Source organism: Solenopsis invicta, chromosome 6, assembly GCF_016802725.1.
Source record: "Solenopsis invicta isolate M01_SB chromosome 6, UNIL_Sinv_3.0, whole genome shotgun sequence".
Taxonomy (NCBI): domain Eukaryota; kingdom Metazoa; phylum Arthropoda; class Insecta; order Hymenoptera; family Formicidae; genus Solenopsis; species Solenopsis invicta.
This window is the reverse complement of record NC_052669.1, coordinates 7,548,254-7,567,805: the sequence shown is the minus strand read 5'-3', so window position 1 is coordinate 7,567,805 and position 19,552 is coordinate 7,548,254. Positions and strand designations below refer to the sequence as shown.

Here is a 19,552-nt window from a genome sequence, read left to right as displayed (position 1 = left end):
TCGATTCCTGTCGTCGGATCTCACTCGACATTCCGAGAGGAAAAGAGAGAGAGAGACATAAAAGAGCGTGTTACCGGCGAAGGTCACGTCTCGTTGGGTGGCGCGACGACGGGAAGATCGATCTCGCGCGAGGGGTCTCTGCCTCGGAGCCGAGATTTCCGGCGTCGTCGTCCACTAGCCAGTTCCGTGACCCGTCCAGTACGGTTGATCCACGTTTCGCCTGGTGACGTTTCCGGCGCCACGTACCGGCCGATCAGCAGGGCCACGCGCGCGGTTCGCGGTCGCGTTTATCGAGCTTTATCCCTCGCGCGGCCCGGGGCGCGGTACGACAACATCGCGCACCTTCTCCACCTTCCCCGCCTACCCGCCTACCCGCCCTTCGCAACTCCCACCCGAGTTCCTTTTCTCTCTCTCCCGCGCGCCATTCCACTGTGCTTCGCTTTTCGTGGGCTTTTCTATATTCCCGCGGGTAGGGTACGCGTATACGTATAGACGGACGGGCGGACGAACGGGCGCGAGCGAGCGAGCGAGCGAGCGAGCGAGCGCGTACGCATACAGGTCCCCGCAGGTAGGGCGCGAGGGCCGGGGTCACGGAGCGGCGAGGCGGAGGTGACCGCCAGCAGCAGCTGGATAAAGCGGGAGCGAGAGCTGACTAGCCGAGGCGGGCGCGCGCGTGCGACGTCGCGGCGCGCGAGAGGGCTGTGCTAAGGCGACGCGCGAGAGAGAGCGTATAAAGCGGACACGACGAGTGTGGAGCCGCGAGAGCTCCGGAGTGCGCGCGGGCATGGAGACCCTCGAATCGAGTCGCGTGTGCCGCCTCTGCGGCCAGCATTCTGGCATCTCGATCAACATCTTCGACAAGAGTGAGAATCACGTTCGGAAAATCAACGCCATGCTGCCTATCATGGTACGTCATTACACTTTCTCTCTCTCTCTCTCTCTCTGTCTCCCTCTTCCTCGCTCCTTCCCGTTCTTCGAGTAGCGCTCGCATACATGTAAGTGCGCTCCTTCTTTCGCGCCCTCTCCTCCTCTTCCTCCTCTTCGTTTCCTTCCAGCGCTCCCCTTTCGCGACTCCCTTCTCCGATCGGAAGGTATAATACGTGCGCCCGCGTGCCTCGTCCTTGCACAACGGCGGGAAGCGAGCAGAAGCGTGAAGCGCACCCTCCTCCCTACCATCTATACCTTTTCCATCTCGTTACGAAACGCGGGATCCGTTCTCCTCCTTATTAGCCGTGCTCCGCGCGCGCTTTCTTTCGGTTCTCCCCCTTCGTCCCCTCCCCCTGCTTCATTCGATGCTCCACGCACGGTACGTGATCTACAACTCGTGTCTCTATGAAACAAAGGAGAATACAACTTCCGCGTTCGCATGGCCGAGTTGGCGGAACGTGAAAATGCCGCGAATCGCGCGCGGAGGGAGAAAAGGGCGGTCGGCGGCCGAGCGCGCGGGATACCTTCGCGCGTGTGGGGCACGCGTCGCCCGACCACGTGCGAGAGACGTCGCGCGGGACGAGCTCGCGGGCTCGTTTTCCCGGCAAAATTATCGATTTACGAAAAGTGAGGTTATCGGGCGTCGGGTTTAGCGCACGAAACGAACGCGCTCCGAAATGTCGTGAGCGTGTTCGGATTACATTGCACAATTCGAAACAGCTGGAGACAGGGAGGGAGAGATTCGAGCGATTTCATTGGTTCCTCGCGGCGGCAGATCGCGCTTTTTGCTTTTTTTTTTGTTCGGCGCATATTTTTCGCGTCAGCGATCCCACGAGTTAGAACTTTACTCCCACACTCTCGGATCATTTATTCGTGAAAACTTAATTATACATTGCACGTATAATGTAAACTATGTTTTGTGAATGTTTATGTAACATATTTTATATGAATCATAGAAAATTGATTTTATTAAATATTTTATCAGTTTTTATCAGAAAATTACATTCCATCTTTTTATTTTTAATATCATATATTTTTAATTTATTAACACAAAGGTCAGATATATTAATAGTAGTTGTAACTTTGTAACTTGATTATTTTTGTCTATATTATATCATTCAATAATTTATAACACTTGAATTATTTACGTATTGTTTATATTATGTTCACACGCATGTTTTTTAATGTATACAATATTATAGGCAATGTAAATTACACTAGTTTACATTCTAAGATTATGTTAAATCAGACCAGATGTTTTTTTATAGATTTTCGGATGCTAAAAGCTTTAATCTTTCATAGCATGGCTAAAAAATATATCAAAATAAAAAAGATTGCACTTTATGTATAGAGGATGAACAATACATTCATGTGATCACAATTTCCAAAAATATATTTATCGTATTTAGATACAAAAACATAACAATGTATTTCCAGCGTCAAAGTGATGGAACTTTTAAAGATTGATTTTTCATAATTGATCCAATGTCTCCTTACATTCAAGAGGAAAATTTTTAAACATTGTCGAGATTATTGTCAGAATTAATAGTTTTGACATATTAATTATAATAAATATATGACAATATGTAATAAAAACATAATGATTGACATCAATTCACATTAATTATAAATATAGAGATGTATAAAATAAAATAAATAACTATATGTTTCATTGATAAATTTATAATAGACGACAGTTTTTCTAATATGAAAAATAATTATATTACATTATATTATTTTTAAGTCTTTGTAAAGTACTTATGGTTATTTTCATTCAGACTTAGAATTAGTGAAACACTTTATTTTCACATTTTAATTTGCACCGGTAACTTGTTTTCAAATAAAATTTAAGTAATCAAGACAATCTCGAGATACGATATCTTCAAGTTAACCAATCTGTTCACATAATTGTTATCATATACGTATATAGTATGTATGTACTTAACGAAATTAGATTAACAATGCGTTAAATTACACGTAAAAAGTGGTAATTTAATGCTATTATTTCGAAATTTGTCGTATTTATCGTATATGATGTGCTTTTAATTTTGCTTTTGGTTTGTAGTTTTATTTTTTTTTTACACACTTTTAAAATATTATCGACTAAGAGCTATAAACCTATTTTCTAATCGTAGACCGCAAATAACTTAATCTGTGTATATATAATACTCGTTCGCTATTATATGAAGTTGTACTAAACCAATTAGCGAGGGTAATCGGTGGGAGCGATAATGTTAATGAACGGAAGTTTCCAGCCTTATTTGGCTTACCATTCGTCATACGCATGTCTACTTCGTGCAACGTGTGCTTATTTATTCCCCTTTCTCCTTCTGCAATTTGGTAATTTATTCTTGCGGCTGTTCGGTATTTTACGTTCTACTAATCGAGGTGTTACAAGAGAGTGTAATTTTTTTCATTTTTTGATTTATTTGCTAGAACATTTTATTTCGCCGTATTTCAATAAAAATTTATTTTATTGAAATAAATTCATATTTCACAAATAAATTTTTTAAATAAGTTAATTAATCTTTAAGTATTTTTTCTTAGTATAGGAACGTAAATCTTAAAAAAAAATTATATTTGCACTTATAGCATCAATTTCAATTCAGATTAATCTTCTTTGGTTTAAAGCCAATTTGTTTTATAAGAGATCGTAAAAGATCATTCGTATAAAAAATCAAGTCGAACGCCTTGATTAGCGGCTGCTCCTCCGAGAACTCGCAGCTCGCAAGTTTTCTAATCCCATGTTACTATTCATTTCCTAGGTGCACGAGCTGGATCTGCTGCCGAAGCAGATGTGCCACCGGTGCAGCTACAAGTTGGAGGAATTCCATAAATTCTACGTAGGCTGCCTGAAGACGGACGCGGCGCTCAAGAGCCAGTTGTCGTGGATGCGAAAGGGTGATGACGGTAGGGAGAAGATTGGCGTGCCGATGGTGCACATCGAGAACACGAAGATCAAAACGGAGCCGCTCGACTACGACGTGTACGAGCTGGAGCCGTTGGTAGAAAATATCGACTATATTAACTCGATGAACTCGGTGGCGTTCCCGGCTGGTAGCATTCACGATGGGTTGACGTACGCGGCGCTCTCACGCTGCCGATGTTGCTGTGATAAGGACCAAAGCAGACCGAGGAGAACAACAGCGGGGCTCTGTCAGAATTACGACGGGCAGATGCCTAGATGCGGTAGAATCGTGGACGTCTCACGGAATAGAACTCTCGAGGACACCAGCGCACAATTGAAGCCGTACAAGCGGAATCTCTTTACGCAGTCCGTGTTCCCGGATTGCCCGCAGAATCGTCTACCTCGTGTTGAGAACACCACCGAGAACGCGCGGAATAGTCTGGCCACAGACACGAGTACCAAAGACAACGCAGCCTCTTCGGAAACACTGAACCATTCTCACAATAGACTTGTAACGTTTCCTAAGAGTCAAGCGATTGCCAGAAGCACAATAGTGCGAAATCTGAGACCTAGAAAGAATCTGGTCAACTATGCACTGTTTAAGAAGAAAATATCGAGTGTTGATCCTGGACCATCTACGTTGAGTAAGTCGATCGTTTCTGACGCAAAGACAACACCTGCCTCGAATTTCGAGTCAACGCAGCAGATCAAGACGGAGCAGACGGACGACTCCGAAGGACGCAGTTTAAGGCCAAGGAAAAGTGTGGACTATCAGGAGCCAAAGATGAGGAAGATTTCGGAGCATCGTATCAAGAGACGCAAGACGGACGAGCAGGCCTCGAAACTACTTACGAGAAAAGAGAGTGCATCGAACTTTAAGATAAAGCAAGAGGCTCTAGATGATTTGGAGACACTCAGTGAGACGATCAAGGCGATGCCTCACTTATCAAACAAATTCGCTACTTTATCTGCGAAGGTTGCTGCAGTGACAAGTGATAATGACATCAGTCTGCGAGACAACTATTTCAAGTCGCAACTTCGAGATCAGTTCCGGTTGACGGATCGAAAATCGCTTTCCAACATCGTGAAGAACAAGCTGGGAAAGACGAAGAAGACGTATCGGTTGCCCGCGGCGAACTATTCACCGAAGTTACTGAGAAGTCAGGACACTCACTTGAGGAATGGCAAGACGAAAAAGAACAGCTATATAGAGTGGTCATTGAAGAGACTGCAAACGAGGAAACTGATAAATACAATCAACAAGAGTACGAAGAAATCACCGATACCGAAGCTATCCGATAACATCAAACACTACTGCGAGTCTTGCAACGTTAGCTTCATGACCAAGGAATTGTTCAGATTACATGCATGCTACTATGATTGATCTTTTTCCGAGATTCCGAGAAACACGAAGTCCACGAACTGTGTGAAGATTATTCGAAGGATCAAGATTTCTTCTCGATGTTTCTGCTAACGTTAACAAATTAGAACACTTCTCGACGAAGTGTGAAAAATGTATAAAGGTTTAAAAAATCTTTGTGATCATATGACAATGTGCATATATACTTGTATATATGTTTCAATTTTTAAATCTTTTTCTTTCAAACATTTTGTTCGCAAAATGAAAAAAATTCTTTTTTTCAAGTTTGAACATCTTATAAGAATAATAAAGTTCATAAAACGTGCCTGTTTCTCAAAATTTGACCAAAAATTCTAAATTAATTTTTTAATCATCTAATTATTAGATTTTTTTAATGAAAATAAATCACTATTATGATTTTCAAATACAAGGATGAACGGGAAATAACGAATTCTTTATGTATATAATGTATTTTATGTAGATTTAATAGTACCCGTTTACTAACTTTATTATATAAACAATATACGGATATATATTATGTATATTATATACATTATATCTATTATTACATGTATATATATATATAAATTATATATATATATATATATATATAAATTATATATATATATAATATCTATGTGTATATTTAGATCTTGTTTGCTGACTTAAATACATTGAATTATTACGATTGTTGCAACATGCGCTTAAAATTTTATGTAGAAATTCACAAGTCGCCTTCAAAGATTAAGAAATAATTATACGAATATAGACATAAAGATATATTTTATGAGAGACAAGAGATATATATATTATATGTCGATATATTCGATGAAAATATGTGATATGTGTATAAAATAATGACCGATTTTTTGGAGAATTTCACGTTATGTGAGTTAACGAATGTAAATCATGGAAAATTTGACCTTTACTACCACTACATTGGAATTTTATATATCAATATTTACGATCTCTATATTTTGATGATTGTTGTTCCATTCGAAAGAATATTATGCTGCGCAAAAGAATTTATAAACACTTGTTTACTTTACAACTGCACAATTCAAGCTGTTTAATACATATTATGTATCAGTATTAGACACACGTCAACATGGCAAACTCGTTACGTAACTACCTTGGTGGAAAGTTTTCTTAGAATTTTTTATATATATTTTTTTTCAAGAGAATCTGTATAATTTTATAACTTTTAGAAAATTTTACATATTTTTCAATGAGTTGGAGCATTTTTCAGAAATGCTGAAACAGTTTATATCTCTTCAAGAATTCTTATATGTGAATTCTGAAATAAAATTTCTCATTCTTAAATTTTTGAGAAAGTTAATAAAACTTTCACAAGTTTTAGATATTATTTTTTTCAGAAATAGCAAATTTAAAATATGATAAATTCTTAAGAATTTTTATGATATGAGAATATTTTCCCCAAGGTAATTTATATATTCTATTTTTTTAGCATTGTTACATCGAAATTAAATTAGATTATCAAATTAGGTCATTAAATTTTATTCACAGGGATATTAACTGCACGAATTTGTGCAGTTCCTTTATTGTTGCAAAGTGTTTCTCTGAATTATCTGTCTGTCGACATACAAATAATGAAATAGAAAGTTACTGTTATTCGGTAGATATATCTTTCTCATATCATTTAACTGATTAATAAATGTTATATAATTACATATATATGTGTAAATATTATGCAATTGCAATAATTATAAAATCACCGTCCTAATCCCGTCTTTCTCTTCTTAAAAAAAACTCTACATGTAACAATAGTGAAAATGGCAGTGTTATATAAAGTGGACACGACAAATAAATAGCAATAAAATATTTCGAAAAACTAATTTTCATTTTTTTAATTTCGTGAACGATTGTATGTAAATGCGATTTTCGCTTTAGAGAGAGGAACACGTTATCGCATTAAACGCGATTTTAGGCCTCTTCTTTTTATAACTGAACTTTTTGCAGTTTTCTTTTTTCTTTCTAATGTGAAAAAAGAAATAGAAAAATTGAAGCGTAAAAAATTCAAGAATTTTTATATAGATTTTTTATAATAATTTATACGCTAGGGAAATAAAATATTTTTGTATAGTTTGATACGGTAAATGGCAAGTACTCTTATTGTTTCAAATGCTGAAAATTTAGCTGCTTTTTTTAATTAAAAGATTGCAATTTCACTGTTAATAAAATGTTATAACAATATGAGTAGACTCCTCAAGTAAAATATATAAATACAATTATACAACAATTTAATTTCCTTGGCGGAAAAAATTTTACAAAATTCTACACCAATTTAAAAAATGCTACAAAAATTTACATAAAAACACATTACATAAGAATTGGAACACTTTGAATTTTTGTGTTTTGTTCCTATAAATTTATCTTTAGTAGATTTTGCAGCATTTCTTGAATTTGTGTAGAATTGTTTAAGTTGTATTTTTAAAAAAGTATAAGATCAAATTTTCTGTATTTGGGCAATTTTCCCTACTTTTTTTTAATATTAGCAAATACATACGTAAAGATGAGAAATCGTTTTGCATCGCGTCTTATGGTTCGAGTCTTCGCTAACTTGGATTTCCCTCCAACGCTTGGCTGCGCGCCATCGTAACGTTGTGGCAACCGAACGAATTACAGCTAACAAACTGTAACAAACAAACAAAAAGTATGGCAGGTGTCAAGCGGCTCGTGAGGAATGACCGGTTATACACGAAGGTCTGATTTGATTTAATTGCGGGCGGAGGACAGGCGCGATGTCTTCGAGCGCCAGGAAATCACCGCGAATCGAGGACGTGAGTTTTGCGTGTTGTTATTTGCCCGCGTTATTCGCGCGCTTAACCTAAACCCATCTCTGAATCATTGATCTCGTTCTGCGTAATATATGAATTTATAACTCATTCTCTCGCCAAACGGAACGGGTGAGAAGTTTTGTGTGTTAAGCATTAACACACTCTGCATTTTGTAGTTAATTTCTACGGAGGATGATACCTTGGGATCCTCTGTAAGTCTGAGCGTCGGGGAGAATTCGGTGCGCATCAAAGAGAAGCCCAAAGCCAGCAAGGAGGCCGAACAATTCTCGGCTGACAAGAAGAATGCACCGGATAAGTGGTGGTTGAAGAGACCCGAAACTCGTCTTGGTGTCCTGGGCGCCAAGAACGCAGATGCAAAGACGAAGCAGTCTCCTACTCCTTCGCCGGACGTCAGCTCCTCCATGAAAGACTTTCTCGAGAGAGAGAAGATGTGCAAGGTAAGGCTTAAATTGAGTAATATTGATGTCGCGACGGAACATTTTTTCTCGTTTAGCGCAGTATTCGTAATTGCTTCCATTCCCTGCCATTTTTGATGTGTTGCCTCAAATGATTTTCAGACAATATCCAAAAGCGAAGGAGAAGCGAAAGACAAGGATGACACGTTATGCGATATATTAGCGTCTGCGGCTTTCGATAAATATCCGTCAGACTTTGAAAGTAAGTTTTCACACAGCACGTAAAACTGGAACTTTCTAAATTGATGTTTGCACTTGACTAATTCGCTTATGTCCTACACAGATGCTACTGACGAAGATATTGGCAGTATCCTAGAAGAAATGAGCAAGATTGCTGGAGCGTTGACTCCTAATTCGTGTCCCGAGCGTACAAAATCCGGTGGCTCCAGTAAAAATCCTACTGAGGAGGAGAAGTCTGTAGAAGAGCTATTAGAAGAAGCTGAGAAGCTAGTCAGGAAAAATTGCAACACTCTATCGAAAAGTATATCGAAATCCGATACTCTAGTGCCAGAAGATCAAGACGAAAGCTTGAGCAGAGTGAGGCAACTAGAAGCTGACATTTTTCAATTAATAGAGGAAGAGGTGCACAAGGAGTCAGAGAAGATAAAGAGAAGTCCGAAAAATGAGAGAAAACGGGAGAGCAGTCCCGGAATCGAAATTGTCTATGAAAATCTAAGCAGTTTGAAACCACCAAAAACATTGGAGCTTCAAAGGCGGAAGTTCGAGGAGCAGAAGGTCGAGATATCGAGCAGTTCCGATTTGGACGATCCGATTGAGAGGCACTCCAAGTCCGAGGAACTGAAGAGCGCGAAGAGAATTGAAATGGAGAAAGAGAATCTGCAGAAGGAGATCACGGACGTGGACAAGGATTTTTTCGATGATTTGTTGAGAAGATCTAAGGAGAAGGCGGAGGGCGGGTTGTCTGGGAGTTCCAGTTTTGGGCAGGAGGATTTCTCTCATTTCCTGAAGCTGCTGCAAGGGCAGAATACAGACAAAATGGAGCCGGAATCAAAAGAGCCTAATACGGTGTACGATCTTTTTTTGAAATCTACTAATGGCGAAATAATATCGACTAAGGAGACTCAGTTAGGCAAAACCCCAGAATTTCCTGAAAAAGAATTTTCTGAGATATTGGAGAAGGAATTACCGTCCATTAATGGCGCATGTATAGATCATGAGGTTAACGAGAGCGATTCCAGTGTGAGCGAAGGACGACGTAAAGGGACACCAAATTCTCTCTCAGGCGAGACAACATTCTTGAAACGGTCTAAACATGAATCTAAGAAGATTTCGAAAGAGAGAGAAAGCAATAAGCATGTGACGGAGGTCACTAAGAAGGCAGGTAATCCCGAAAATGAGTTGTACACGGTAGGATTGACGCCGAGATTAGAACTGTTCGCGGATGCAATACCGAAACTTATAGCTGAAAAGTTAAATGAACACGTCGCGAAGGAGAACGCGAAGAAAGTAGATTCAGAATACAAGGAGTCTGCTTCGGAAACGAAGGTAGATGCGAAAGCGGAGAATTTACATGTCGCTAAAGCATCGAAAACTTCAAAGATGCAATATCAAGAAGTACCTGAGCTTGGTGTTTCGAGTAAAGCAATGGATGTACCTAAAACAGACCGCGTTGTTAGCGAACCAAGTAATAAACAATTGAAAGAATTAAAATTCTGCAAGTCCAAGAGCTACGATCAAATTTGCCAGCCTCCCCTGAAAACTTCTCTCGAAAATATCAAGGTTAACAAGGCGTTAGACGTATCTAAGAAGCCTGTAAATCCAATTTCTAGAAAATCGACAGTCAAACCAAAAATACAGTCCCGACCGATTTCCAAATCCGCGCCAAAACCTAGTTCGTCCTTGAAAAAACTGGATTCCGTTAAAGTTGGGTCCACATCCAGCTTGCCAACTGCGTTCAAAGGATCCCAGTTGAAATCACCCGATAGTTACAGAAAAAATTTCATGGCCGCCGGAGATTCGAAGCAGATTTCGACGAAACACGATTGGGAGATGCTATGTCGCGAAGAAAGACACAAAAACGCGCTACTGAAGCAACAATTGGAGGCCGAGGCAAAGCTGTATAAGAATCAAATCGAGGACATGCGTGCGTCCTTCGAGGGAGAACTGTTCGCCTTAAAGAAGCAGAACATAATCTTAAAGGCAAGAGTCGACGAGTTCTCTCTGAGCGAGAGACGCGCAGAGATTCCCGTCAAGAACGACACAAAAGTCACTCTCTTAGAACAGGAATTGGAGAAGCAGGAAAGTTTGATTCGCGCTTACGAGACCGAGAACAAGAAGCTGATGCAAGATACGAAACGTATGCAAGAGGAACTGAAGAATTTGCAGTCTAAACAGAGGAGCACAGTATCAGAAGTAAACGACAGGCAACAACTCGCCGATCGGATAAAGGATCTTCAGGAAGAAACGTTGAAACTGAATCTCGAGGTGTCCGAACTGAAGGAGAAGAATGCCGATTACCTACTCAAGAACGACGATCTAATTCAACAAAACAGTTTGCTCACAGACGAATTAGATATGTTCAAGGATCAGTTGAGAGCGAAGAACAATTTTATCACAGACCGGTTGCAAGTTATGAGCACCTCAGAATTAGAACTTAAGAAACAGATAGAGGATCTGAGTATTAAATTGAGCTCGAAATCAGAGCAGTTGCGAGTAACTAAACAGGAGTTGGAGAAATTTCAGCAGAACGTATTGCCTCTGGAAAAGGAGTTGCTGGCGCTTAGAGTTAAAGAGGGTAATCTCCAAGAGAAATTGCAGATAAGCAAGAGTCACGTCGAGCGTGAAAAGCAGCTGACGCAGAGACTCAAGGATCAGGTTATTTTGGATAATAAGAAGGTCATGGATCTGAACAGGCAAGTGCGCGAGTTGGAGCGTATTCTCAAGAGGAAGAATCCCGATTCGGTGTCAGCTCTTATATTGACCGCCAACTCGGAACAGGAAAAGATCGGTTCCGAAAAGGTGAAGCTCCTAGAGGAGAGAATAGCTTCTCTCGAGAACGAGATTAAAACCAAGGAGGATATCGCGCAGCAGAATATAATTGACCTGCAGAAAAAATTCTCCGACATGAAGGAAAAGTACGCAACGCAGGTAATGGAGTTAGAGACAAAGCTGCTGGAAGCAACTACGAAGGAACACAAATTGTATAATGACACGTTTACGCAGACGATTAGGTATGTCGAAAATAAGAACGTGGAAAACAACAAGAAAGATGACAAAGCTTCGACTGTGGAAGATAAGAGAGATCAGAAAGCGATCAAGGTTGGGCCGAAGTCTCAAAATCCAAAAGAAGACACGCATCTTCTCGCCACCATAAGAGGTCTGAAGCTGGAGATTTCGAACAAGGACAAGACGGTCTCGAAAATAACCAAAGAATATCAGGAGCTCCAGAAGATAAACCGACGACTTCAGAAGGAGCGGGAGAAATTGTTGAACGATCGTAGGAGTTTCAGAAGTATGGATTTTGATAAGGCATTCCGAGGAATGAAGAATGGTGAAGGGAACGATCAGAATTCGAACGTCTATCAGAATGGGCACGTTCCCGAATCGCAGAGGCTCTCGTCATCGACGTCGAAGTTGTATGATCCGATGCAATACACGGAGAACGGGGGCAAAAACGGGGTTATCAAAAAGTTGACCAGTGAAAACGACATTCTGAAGGAAGAGTTGAGCAAGATGAATAAGGACTTTATGGCGTTGAAGAGCAAGAGGTTACACGATTTAAATCTCTTACAAGAGGAACATGAGCGCGAGATGGCTACTCTAGTGAAAGAATACAGCATCAAGATCGGAGATTCTAAAGTGGTAAAGTTACAGGTTTGTAACGCTTGCGAGCACTTGGCTTGTCCTTTGTTTTATTTCTTTTTTATCATCTTGTTGCATGAGAAAAAATAGTAGCTTTTGAGTAAAAAAAAAACCTCTGCTTTGCTTATATTAATATATTTGCCTTGGTTGTTTGCTAGAACTTTTTACTATTTTATAATTTTTATAGGGTCAGGTTAATACTCAGGGAGCAATCATATCGCACTTAAAGGAACAAGTTGAAAAGTTTAGGGATTACAAGGAGCAGGTAGTCATACTCAAGGCCGAAAGAGACCACTTGGAAAATAAAGTAAAGACACTGACCGAGAAAATCAAATACTTATCAACGCCGGTACGTGAAAAATTATCAATATTTTTCTTAAGATGATTACGGTTCTCGGCATGATATTTTTGTTTTCAGGGAATAGAACAATTGCAGATGCTGCAAGACAAAATTACGATTCTCCAGCAACGTCACGAGAGTAGGGAGATGACTTTGCAGACATTGATCCGTGACTTGCTGAGAAATCGAACGCAGTGTAAAGATTGCAAAAACGATAAGAGCAAAAATCGGCAACTCTGCTACTTCCGGCAAGAACTCGATCATATCTTAGCGATGTTACAGGAAATTGCTAACGTCCAATGATTATCGTCGAATCGAGAAATCGTCTCCAAATAGTCACGCAGCGCATTTGATGGTTCTCGGTTCGTCATCGAATATTGTGATAATTTTTACAAGAATAAGATTTGCGATGTAGCTTAAATAATTCGAAAGAGGCATTAGGTATGTACTTTAGATATCGAAGCATAGATATATGTAAGATGTATGTAAACGCGTTTGTTCGCGACACTCAGCCAAACCATTAAGTCGATACTTCCATCGACTCTTCCAGAATTGATGAGAACTGTTGTAATGTGTGCAATTTTATTTTTTGCGTCCGTGATACCGTTCGTTCTGCGAGATCGTTCATCAGTACAGAGCTCGCAAATGACTCGGTAGGCTCGGAACACTGCCAAAGAAACGCTACTGCATAACTAGCACAGCAGCGTATATAACAATGAACATATGATTGAATTACAATCTTTTTCCTATCTCTCTCCGTCGCCAATGTTCTTGCCACACGCGGCGCAATGTCCCGGAACACTGCCCGCTGTTAGTATAATCTATTTTATTGAATCAAAAATTAATTTTTTAAAAAAGTCGTACACTTTTAAGATTAGATATTTTTTATTTATTTATTTATTTATATTAACTCTGATAAAATGACATGGCTGCTTGCAACGTTTCTCCAAATCGATGTTGTTGCAGCTCAATTTTCTTCTTACAATAAATATAGCATGACAATTGAAGAAAAAAGAAAATAGAGATATACGAGTATAAAAATATTGTCGTAAGGATTTCTTCCAAAGTTAAATGATATCTAGTTTTTTACGGATAATTTTTTCGGAACTTTGCTGTACATATAGGCGTTGTAAGAAATAAACCGCTATATTTATTTCGAATAATACTCCACGTCGTTTATTCACGATCAACGAAGTCGAGTCGCTCGATTATATCATGTGTATCTTATCGTAAATAACTCTAGTTTATTACTATTGTTGCCAAGTCTAGCTGGTAATCTGTCAAATGTAGCCTTGTTCGCAAGCACACCGCACAAATCGATGTGGCCGAGACTTAAGGACGAATAATTAGTAACGTTGAATGCCTATCTTTCGTATTTTCAAAACGCGAAATCTGCAAATTTTTTTGAGAGATAATTATTTTCCTGAGACTCGGTTACGTCAAAGCATACACAATCACATTCTTTTTCTAAATAGAACTTAAGCTTATCACACGCAATGTACAAAATCCAAAATTGTAACTTTAATAAACTTAATCTTTTCGTCGAAAAATTATTTTCCCTGGTAGCAATATAATGTAAGTTAAAAAGTTGCTTCAATTAATATTTTTTGATACTTGGCGAGTAAAATAAAATTGAGGAACCTTGTGTATGTATATATTAGTCGTTTATTTTCTAAAAGAAACATTGAAAAGGGTTCCGAGAATTTATTTCAATCTATCTAACTACTACTGCAACTATTTATTTCGCACAAAATACATCTTTTTAGATATGCACATTTCTACAGGATATAGATATATAAGCTGTACATTAATCTACATTAATCTACATTTTGAGTATTTTCGTAAACAGTACACATATTGCAACGCAATATCTTAATTCATAAAATAACAAGATCGATAGAAGCAGAGGTCCAGAGAGAAAGCGATTTTCAGTGCCGTGTTTTGGTGGCCGATTTACCTTTCCGTTTTACCAAATTATGAAGCGCTGCGCATGCTGCATTATGTTGCTACTGCAAAAATATTGTAATGCATATTAATACCATTTTTTTATTATTTCAAAAAAAATTATTTTGTTATCAATTTATCATTAACAATTTATTTTAAGAATCAAAATTTTTTTACATAATTCAAGCTAAGTTATAACACTTATTTTATTATTTATAGTACGCCTTCTAAGAAATTTCAATAATTTTAATGTCTTACCTAAGAAGAGACTTTTTTCCGTTGTAGTAGAAGGAAAGCCCATAAACGGTACATAATGCCATGACAAAAGCTTGCCTCAGAAGATCGTAGGCCATAGGATACTTGAAAAATTCATAGTCCATCATTGAGTGAGGAACAGTTTTTGCTCTGACTTCTGCGTTTCTTTCAATGTACGCGTTCTGCAAATTTCGTTCCCATTTTGCGGATAATCGTTCATTGTCTGTGGTTCTTGAGAGCATTTTCTCAGCAGACAATCTTCGTTGTTCGCGATTTTGTTCAGGTACACGGACGACTCGACGAAGAGAAGAGAGTCTCGATGAATCCTCGACGTTCTTCATCAATCTCTGACGCGAGTGTCTGATGGACTCTCTTTCACGAAGCTCGGCAGGTCGATTCTCGACCGATCGAATCACTCGGTGCTCCTTGAGACGTCTGATCTCGCGTTGCGTTTCTGATGAACGTACGGCTTGGTTCTCGAGAGCTGCTGTTCTGAAATTCATTGTTCGCACAGTTGGGAGCATCGAGATGGAATTTCGCAATTCAGAATTTCGTTCCACGCGCTGATTCTGCATCCTGGATCCCTCACGCGACCTCGAGCTATCTTGGACCCTTCGATTCAATAACAATCTTCGTGAATCGAGGGTAGATCGTCTTTCCAGGTTTCTTTCGTGAGAAAATTGCGATTCTAAATTTCGTTCTGAACGTCGATCTGCTAGCCTGAATTCTTCGCGTGAATTTGCACTGTCGTCGACCCTTCGTTCTGATGATCTTCGCGTATCAAGCATGGATCGTCTTTCCACAGTTCTTCCACGAGAAACTCGCAATTCTGAGTTTCGTTCCGAACGTCGATCTGCTAGCCTGGATACACGTGATTTCAAATTATCATCGACTCTTCGTTCTGATGATCTTCGCGAACCAAGCATAGATCGCCTTTCCATGATTCTTCCACGAGAAACTTGCGATTCTAAGTTTTGCTCTGAACGTCGATCTGCTAGCCTGGATACACGTGATTTCAAATTATCATCGACTCTTCGGTCTGACGATCTTCGTGAATCAAATATAGATCGTTTTTCCAAGATTCTTCCGCGAGAAACTCGCGATTCTGTATTTTGTTCTGAACGTCGATCTGCTAGCCTAAATTCTTCGCGTGAATTTGCACTGTCGTCGACCCTTCGTTCTGATGATCTTCGCGAATCAAGCATAGATCGCCTTTCCATGATTCTTCCACGAGAAACTTGCGATTCTAAGTTTCGCTCTGAACGTCGATCTGCTAGCCTGGATACACGTGATTTCAAATTATCATCGACTCTTCGTTCTGACGATCTTCGTGAATCAAGCACAGATCGCCTTTCCAAGATTCTTCCGCCAGAAACTCGCGATTCTGGGTTTCGTTCTGAACGTCGATCTGCTAGCCTGAATTCTTTGCGTGAATTTGCACTGTCGTCGACTCTTCGTTCTGATGATCTTCGCGAATCAAGCATAGATCGCCTTTCCATGATTCTTCCACGAGAAACTTGCGATTCTAAGTTTCGCTCTGAACGTCGATCTGCTAGCCTGGATACACGTGATTTCAAATTATTATCGACTCTTCGTTCTGACGATCTTCGTGAATCAAGCACAGATCGCCTTTCCAAGATTCTTCCGCCAGAAACTCGCGATTCTGGGTTTCGTTCTGAATGTCGATCTGCTAGCCTGAATTCCTCACGCGATTTAGCACTATGGTCAACTCTTCGTTCTGACAATCTTCGTGAATCCAGACGTGCCGAATCCAAAGTAGATCGCCTTTCCGAAACTCTTCGTTCGGACGCTCGTCGTTCAGCTTCACGCGATCGAAGATCATGGTCCCTGGAGTCTTTGATCCTCGCGATTTCCCGACGATCCACCGAATTACGGTCGACTGAACGGGAAGCTCGTATGAATCTTTCTCTTTGTTCCCGATTTTTGACTTCTTCGACATTGTAACGCGATCGCACCAGTCTATAATTCTCCCTGTTTGCCGCGTTTCCGCGCGAATCGCGTCGGCTTGCGGTCATCTGCGAGCGGTTGGTCCTTTCTCGACGCAAGTCCTCGGGCGAGCCTCGCGACACCCGCTCGAGGGAATTTCGTTCGCCAAAACGATTCTCAGTTTTCTGACGTCCCGCGTGATCTATTTCGCGACGTTCCATAGATCTACGTTCGAGGGACAATCTGCGTTCCTCGGCTCTCTCGGTATTGGGTTCTACCGATCTGACGCGTCTGATAAGAGTTTCGCGCTTGAGATCATTCGCAGTTGAACGTTCCATCGATCGAGACAACGTTCGACGATCATCGGATCTAACAAAATCTCCACGAGAACCCCTAGTAGTGATCGAGACTCGTGATCTACGTTCCTGATTAGCAACGCGATCAGGAAGAGCGCGACGATCTTCCAGAGACCGTTCCCGGTTTCGGCGATCCAAATTGTTGTTACGATCGATGTCTCCTCGTGCGAGTTTTGCCGAACGATTCAGGAGATCTCTGCGATCCGATCGTTCCGCGTCCCGACGTTCGATTGATATACGTCGCTCGACAGATCTACGTTCGCGTATCTCGGATCGGTAATTTGGGACGCGATTTCGCGTTAGATCTCTGTACTCGTGACGACCAGTTGGGAGCTCGCGTGATTCTTGCCGATCGATTCGTCGCTCCGTCGAGAGTGACTTATGATGATCACTCATGCGACGCTGAAGATTCAAAGAATCTCGTCGGTCTGCTGATCGTCGCGCGACTTCGTTGAGCTCGCGCCGTTCTGTGGATCGCAATTGACGATTTTCGAGTCGGGAATTTGCAGGATCGACCTGGCGGGGTTCGAAATTTTGCTCAGAAGAACGGCGATCGGTTGCACGATTGGACAGATCTCGCGGCCGAGAGAGTCGAGTGGTGGACTCGAACGAGCCCCTGGCATCGCGGGATCGCGCTATTGTTTTAAATCGGGATTCTCGAATACGGTTGACGGATTCGTCGTCGGATACGCGAGTCCTCGATCTGGAAAGTCTCTCGACCGTCCTTAGATCTCGGCTTCTGGACAGTCGCTCTCTGGTCTCCCGCGAACCGCTCCTAGATAAGCGATCGAGACTCAGCGATCGAGACAGTACGGATTTTTCAGAGATAGGTGACTCTGTAGATTCAGATACTTTCATTTCATCACCGTTAATCGGTTTTGTGTATTCTTCCGGTCCGGCAATCGGGCTCTTGACGAAAGGTATCAAGTTCGGACAGGCGTCCACCCTAGAAACAATTCTCTTGCAATATAGCAGAATCTAACAAATTCTTTGTTAATTTACAAATTTTCTAGTTATGGAAGACATATTTTACTTAATTTTTGTGAGTTATTGAAGATCTCATTTTTACTTAGTTTATTTCAATGTGTCCTCCATAGTTTTTAAGAAATAAAATTAATTAAGTGAACGTTATTTTATTTGTTTCAGGTTTCTTAGAATTTAACAAACATTTACGACTTTAAAGCGAGAAAAACAATTGATTTCATACTCATGGGGAGCTCTATGCGTGAGTTCAGGTCCTGCAAGGTTACCGGAGTGTCCTTCCCTATCCCTGGATACCAATCCTAGCGTCAGACAGGCCAGCGATACTATCAGCAGACCGATGTACTGCCAGGATCGCACGGGCAGCACTACGTGGCGCGTACGCCGCATCCTGCCACAAAATATCATTACAATTCACTTTTTAAAAAAGCAATTCTAATCACTCGTATCGATTAAATTAACTAAATTGCGTTCAAAAATTTCAAAACCGAAAGACGAAGTTAGAAAAAGAGAGGTATAATATTTTAACAATACTCTGCCTCCAAAATAAAATATAAGTTGTATTTTGTATTTCAAACCGAAATTGCCAATATGTTGTATTTTATAATTCAAGTACTAAGATTGCCCATAATTTATATTTCGTATTTGAAACACTTTTTTCCAGCTCTGCCTTGAAATTTGGATCGAGTAAGATCTTTCGCGATGGTTTCAACAACTCGAGACTATCGCGAAATCCGATGACAATGAGAAGTGCCATACCTGAGGAACTATGAGGACTATCGCGACCAAGATTTCCGAGGAGTACTTCGAAGGGCTCGACAAGGGCTCTTCAAGTCTTCCCGCGAAAAGTGCTCGTCGTCGGTGCTCCGGAAAGCTGCTGACGGCGGACATCCCGAGGGAGCGGCTTTTATACTCGCAGGAGTCGCCCTGTAATTCGATAAAAGCGCAATTCACCGCTTATCAGCGGCGGCCACATGGTGCCCCATACGTCAGCGTAGCAAGATCGTCGCGAACAAAGCGCAGGCGGGCAATGTTGCGAGCGGAAAGATTGGAAAACCGCGACGCATTCGATTTAACCAGGTAGAAAATTGCAAATCGGGCTGTAGGACGGAGGTCGCACGTGGGTGTCCTTTAAAGCCGCGTTAATTCCGAAGGATCGACATCGCACTCGAATTATTAAGCGAAATCCATTTCAATCCAATAAATCCAACAATCGAGAAACGTTAAATACATATGTATAGTACGAGAATTTATAATTGTTGAATAATTAATTCTGTCAGCTCTAAATGTTTTAAATCTTTTATACAGATTTGTAAAATTTCTATGAATTGGTTTTCTGCAAATTCAGTAATTTATAACATTAGTTTTAATTTAATGTAATATAAATTTAATTAATTAATTTCATTATTTGATTCATCATGAAGATATTGATCTCTTC

General features: G+C 40.5%; 3 protein-coding genes across 5 annotated transcripts; 2 read left to right on the top strand and 1 right to left on the bottom strand.

Moving 5' to 3' along the window:
• The first annotated feature begins 492 nt into the window (after positions 1–492).
• LOC105196528 lies at positions 493–7,051 on the top strand. The gene is made up of 2 exons (XM_011162504.3): positions 493–907; positions 3,693–7,051. Exons 1-2 carry the CDS (start codon positions 785–787, stop codon positions 5,217–5,219), a joined length of 1,650 nt encoding a protein of 549 aa, XP_011160806.2. The 5' UTR covers positions 493–784; the 3' UTR covers positions 5,220–7,051.
• A 785-nt stretch (positions 7,052–7,836) lies between these two features.
• LOC105196527 (centrosomal protein of 162 kDa) lies at positions 7,837–18,416 on the top strand. Of its 3 annotated transcripts, XR_005574975.1 has the most exons (7): positions 7,838–7,996; positions 8,170–8,451; positions 8,572–8,671; positions 8,753–12,303; positions 12,479–12,640; positions 12,710–13,072; positions 18,280–18,416. XR_005574975.1 is itself a non-coding variant. In XM_011162503.3 (6 exons), the coding sequence occupies exons 1-6, from the start codon at positions 7,958–7,960 to the stop codon at positions 12,932–12,934; spliced, it is 4,347 nt and encodes a 1,448-aa protein (XP_011160805.1). In that variant the 5' UTR covers positions 7,837–7,957; the 3' UTR covers positions 12,935–14,184. The 3 variants fall into 3 exon arrangements, 2 of the variants coding, with proteins under 2 accessions (XP_011160805.1, XP_011160803.1); XM_011162503.3 differs by lacking the exon at positions 18,280–18,416 and having other exon boundaries at positions 7,837–7,996; positions 8,753–12,291; positions 12,710–14,184; XM_011162501.3 differs by lacking the exon at positions 18,280–18,416 and having other exon boundaries at positions 12,710–14,184.
• LOC105196526 (transcriptional regulator ATRX) lies at positions 14,351–18,996 on the bottom strand. Its single transcript, XM_011162500.3, has 4 exons — positions 18,874–18,996; positions 18,341–18,505; positions 14,834–18,079; positions 14,351–14,640 (listed from the first exon to the last, which is right to left on the bottom strand). The coding sequence occupies exons 2-4, from the start codon at positions 18,502–18,504 to the stop codon at positions 14,598–14,600; spliced, it is 3,453 nt and encodes a 1,150-aa protein (XP_011160802.3). The 5' UTR covers position 18,505; positions 18,874–18,996; the 3' UTR covers positions 14,351–14,597.
• Positions 18,997–19,552: the final 556 nt, after the last annotated feature.

Bases quoted from the DNA above. Each gene is read 5' to 3' on its own strand.
- LOC105196528 (XM_011162504.3), top strand. From the start codon at position 785: ATGGAGACCCTCGAATCGAGTCGCGTGTGCCGCCTCTGCGGCCAGCAT. The intron at 908-3,692 runs GTACGTCATTAC...TTCATTTCCTAG, and splicing joins ACGCCATGCTGCCTATCATG to GTGCACGAGCTGGATCTGCT.
- LOC105196527 (XM_011162501.3), top strand. From the start codon at position 7,958: ATGTCTTCGAGCGCCAGGAAATCACCGCGAATCGAGGAC. The intron at 8,452-8,571 runs GTAAGGCTTAAA...AATGATTTTCAG, and splicing joins AGAGAGAGAAGATGTGCAAG to ACAATATCCAAAAGCGAAGG. The intron at 12,304-12,478 runs GTTTGTAACGCT...TAATTTTTATAG, and splicing joins CTAAAGTGGTAAAGTTACAG to GGTCAGGTTAATACTCAGGG.
- LOC105196526 (XM_011162500.3), bottom strand. From the start codon at position 18,504: ATGCGGCGTACGCGCCACGTAGTGCTGCCCGTGCGATCCTGGCAGTAC. The intron at 18,080-18,340 runs GTATGAAATCAA...AATTGTTTCTAG, and splicing joins ACGCATAGAGCTCCCCATGA to GGTGGACGCCTGTCCGAACT. The intron at 14,641-14,833 runs GTAAGACATTAA...ATATTTTTGCAG, and splicing joins GGAAAAAAGTCTCTTCTTAG to TAGCAACATAATGCAGCATG.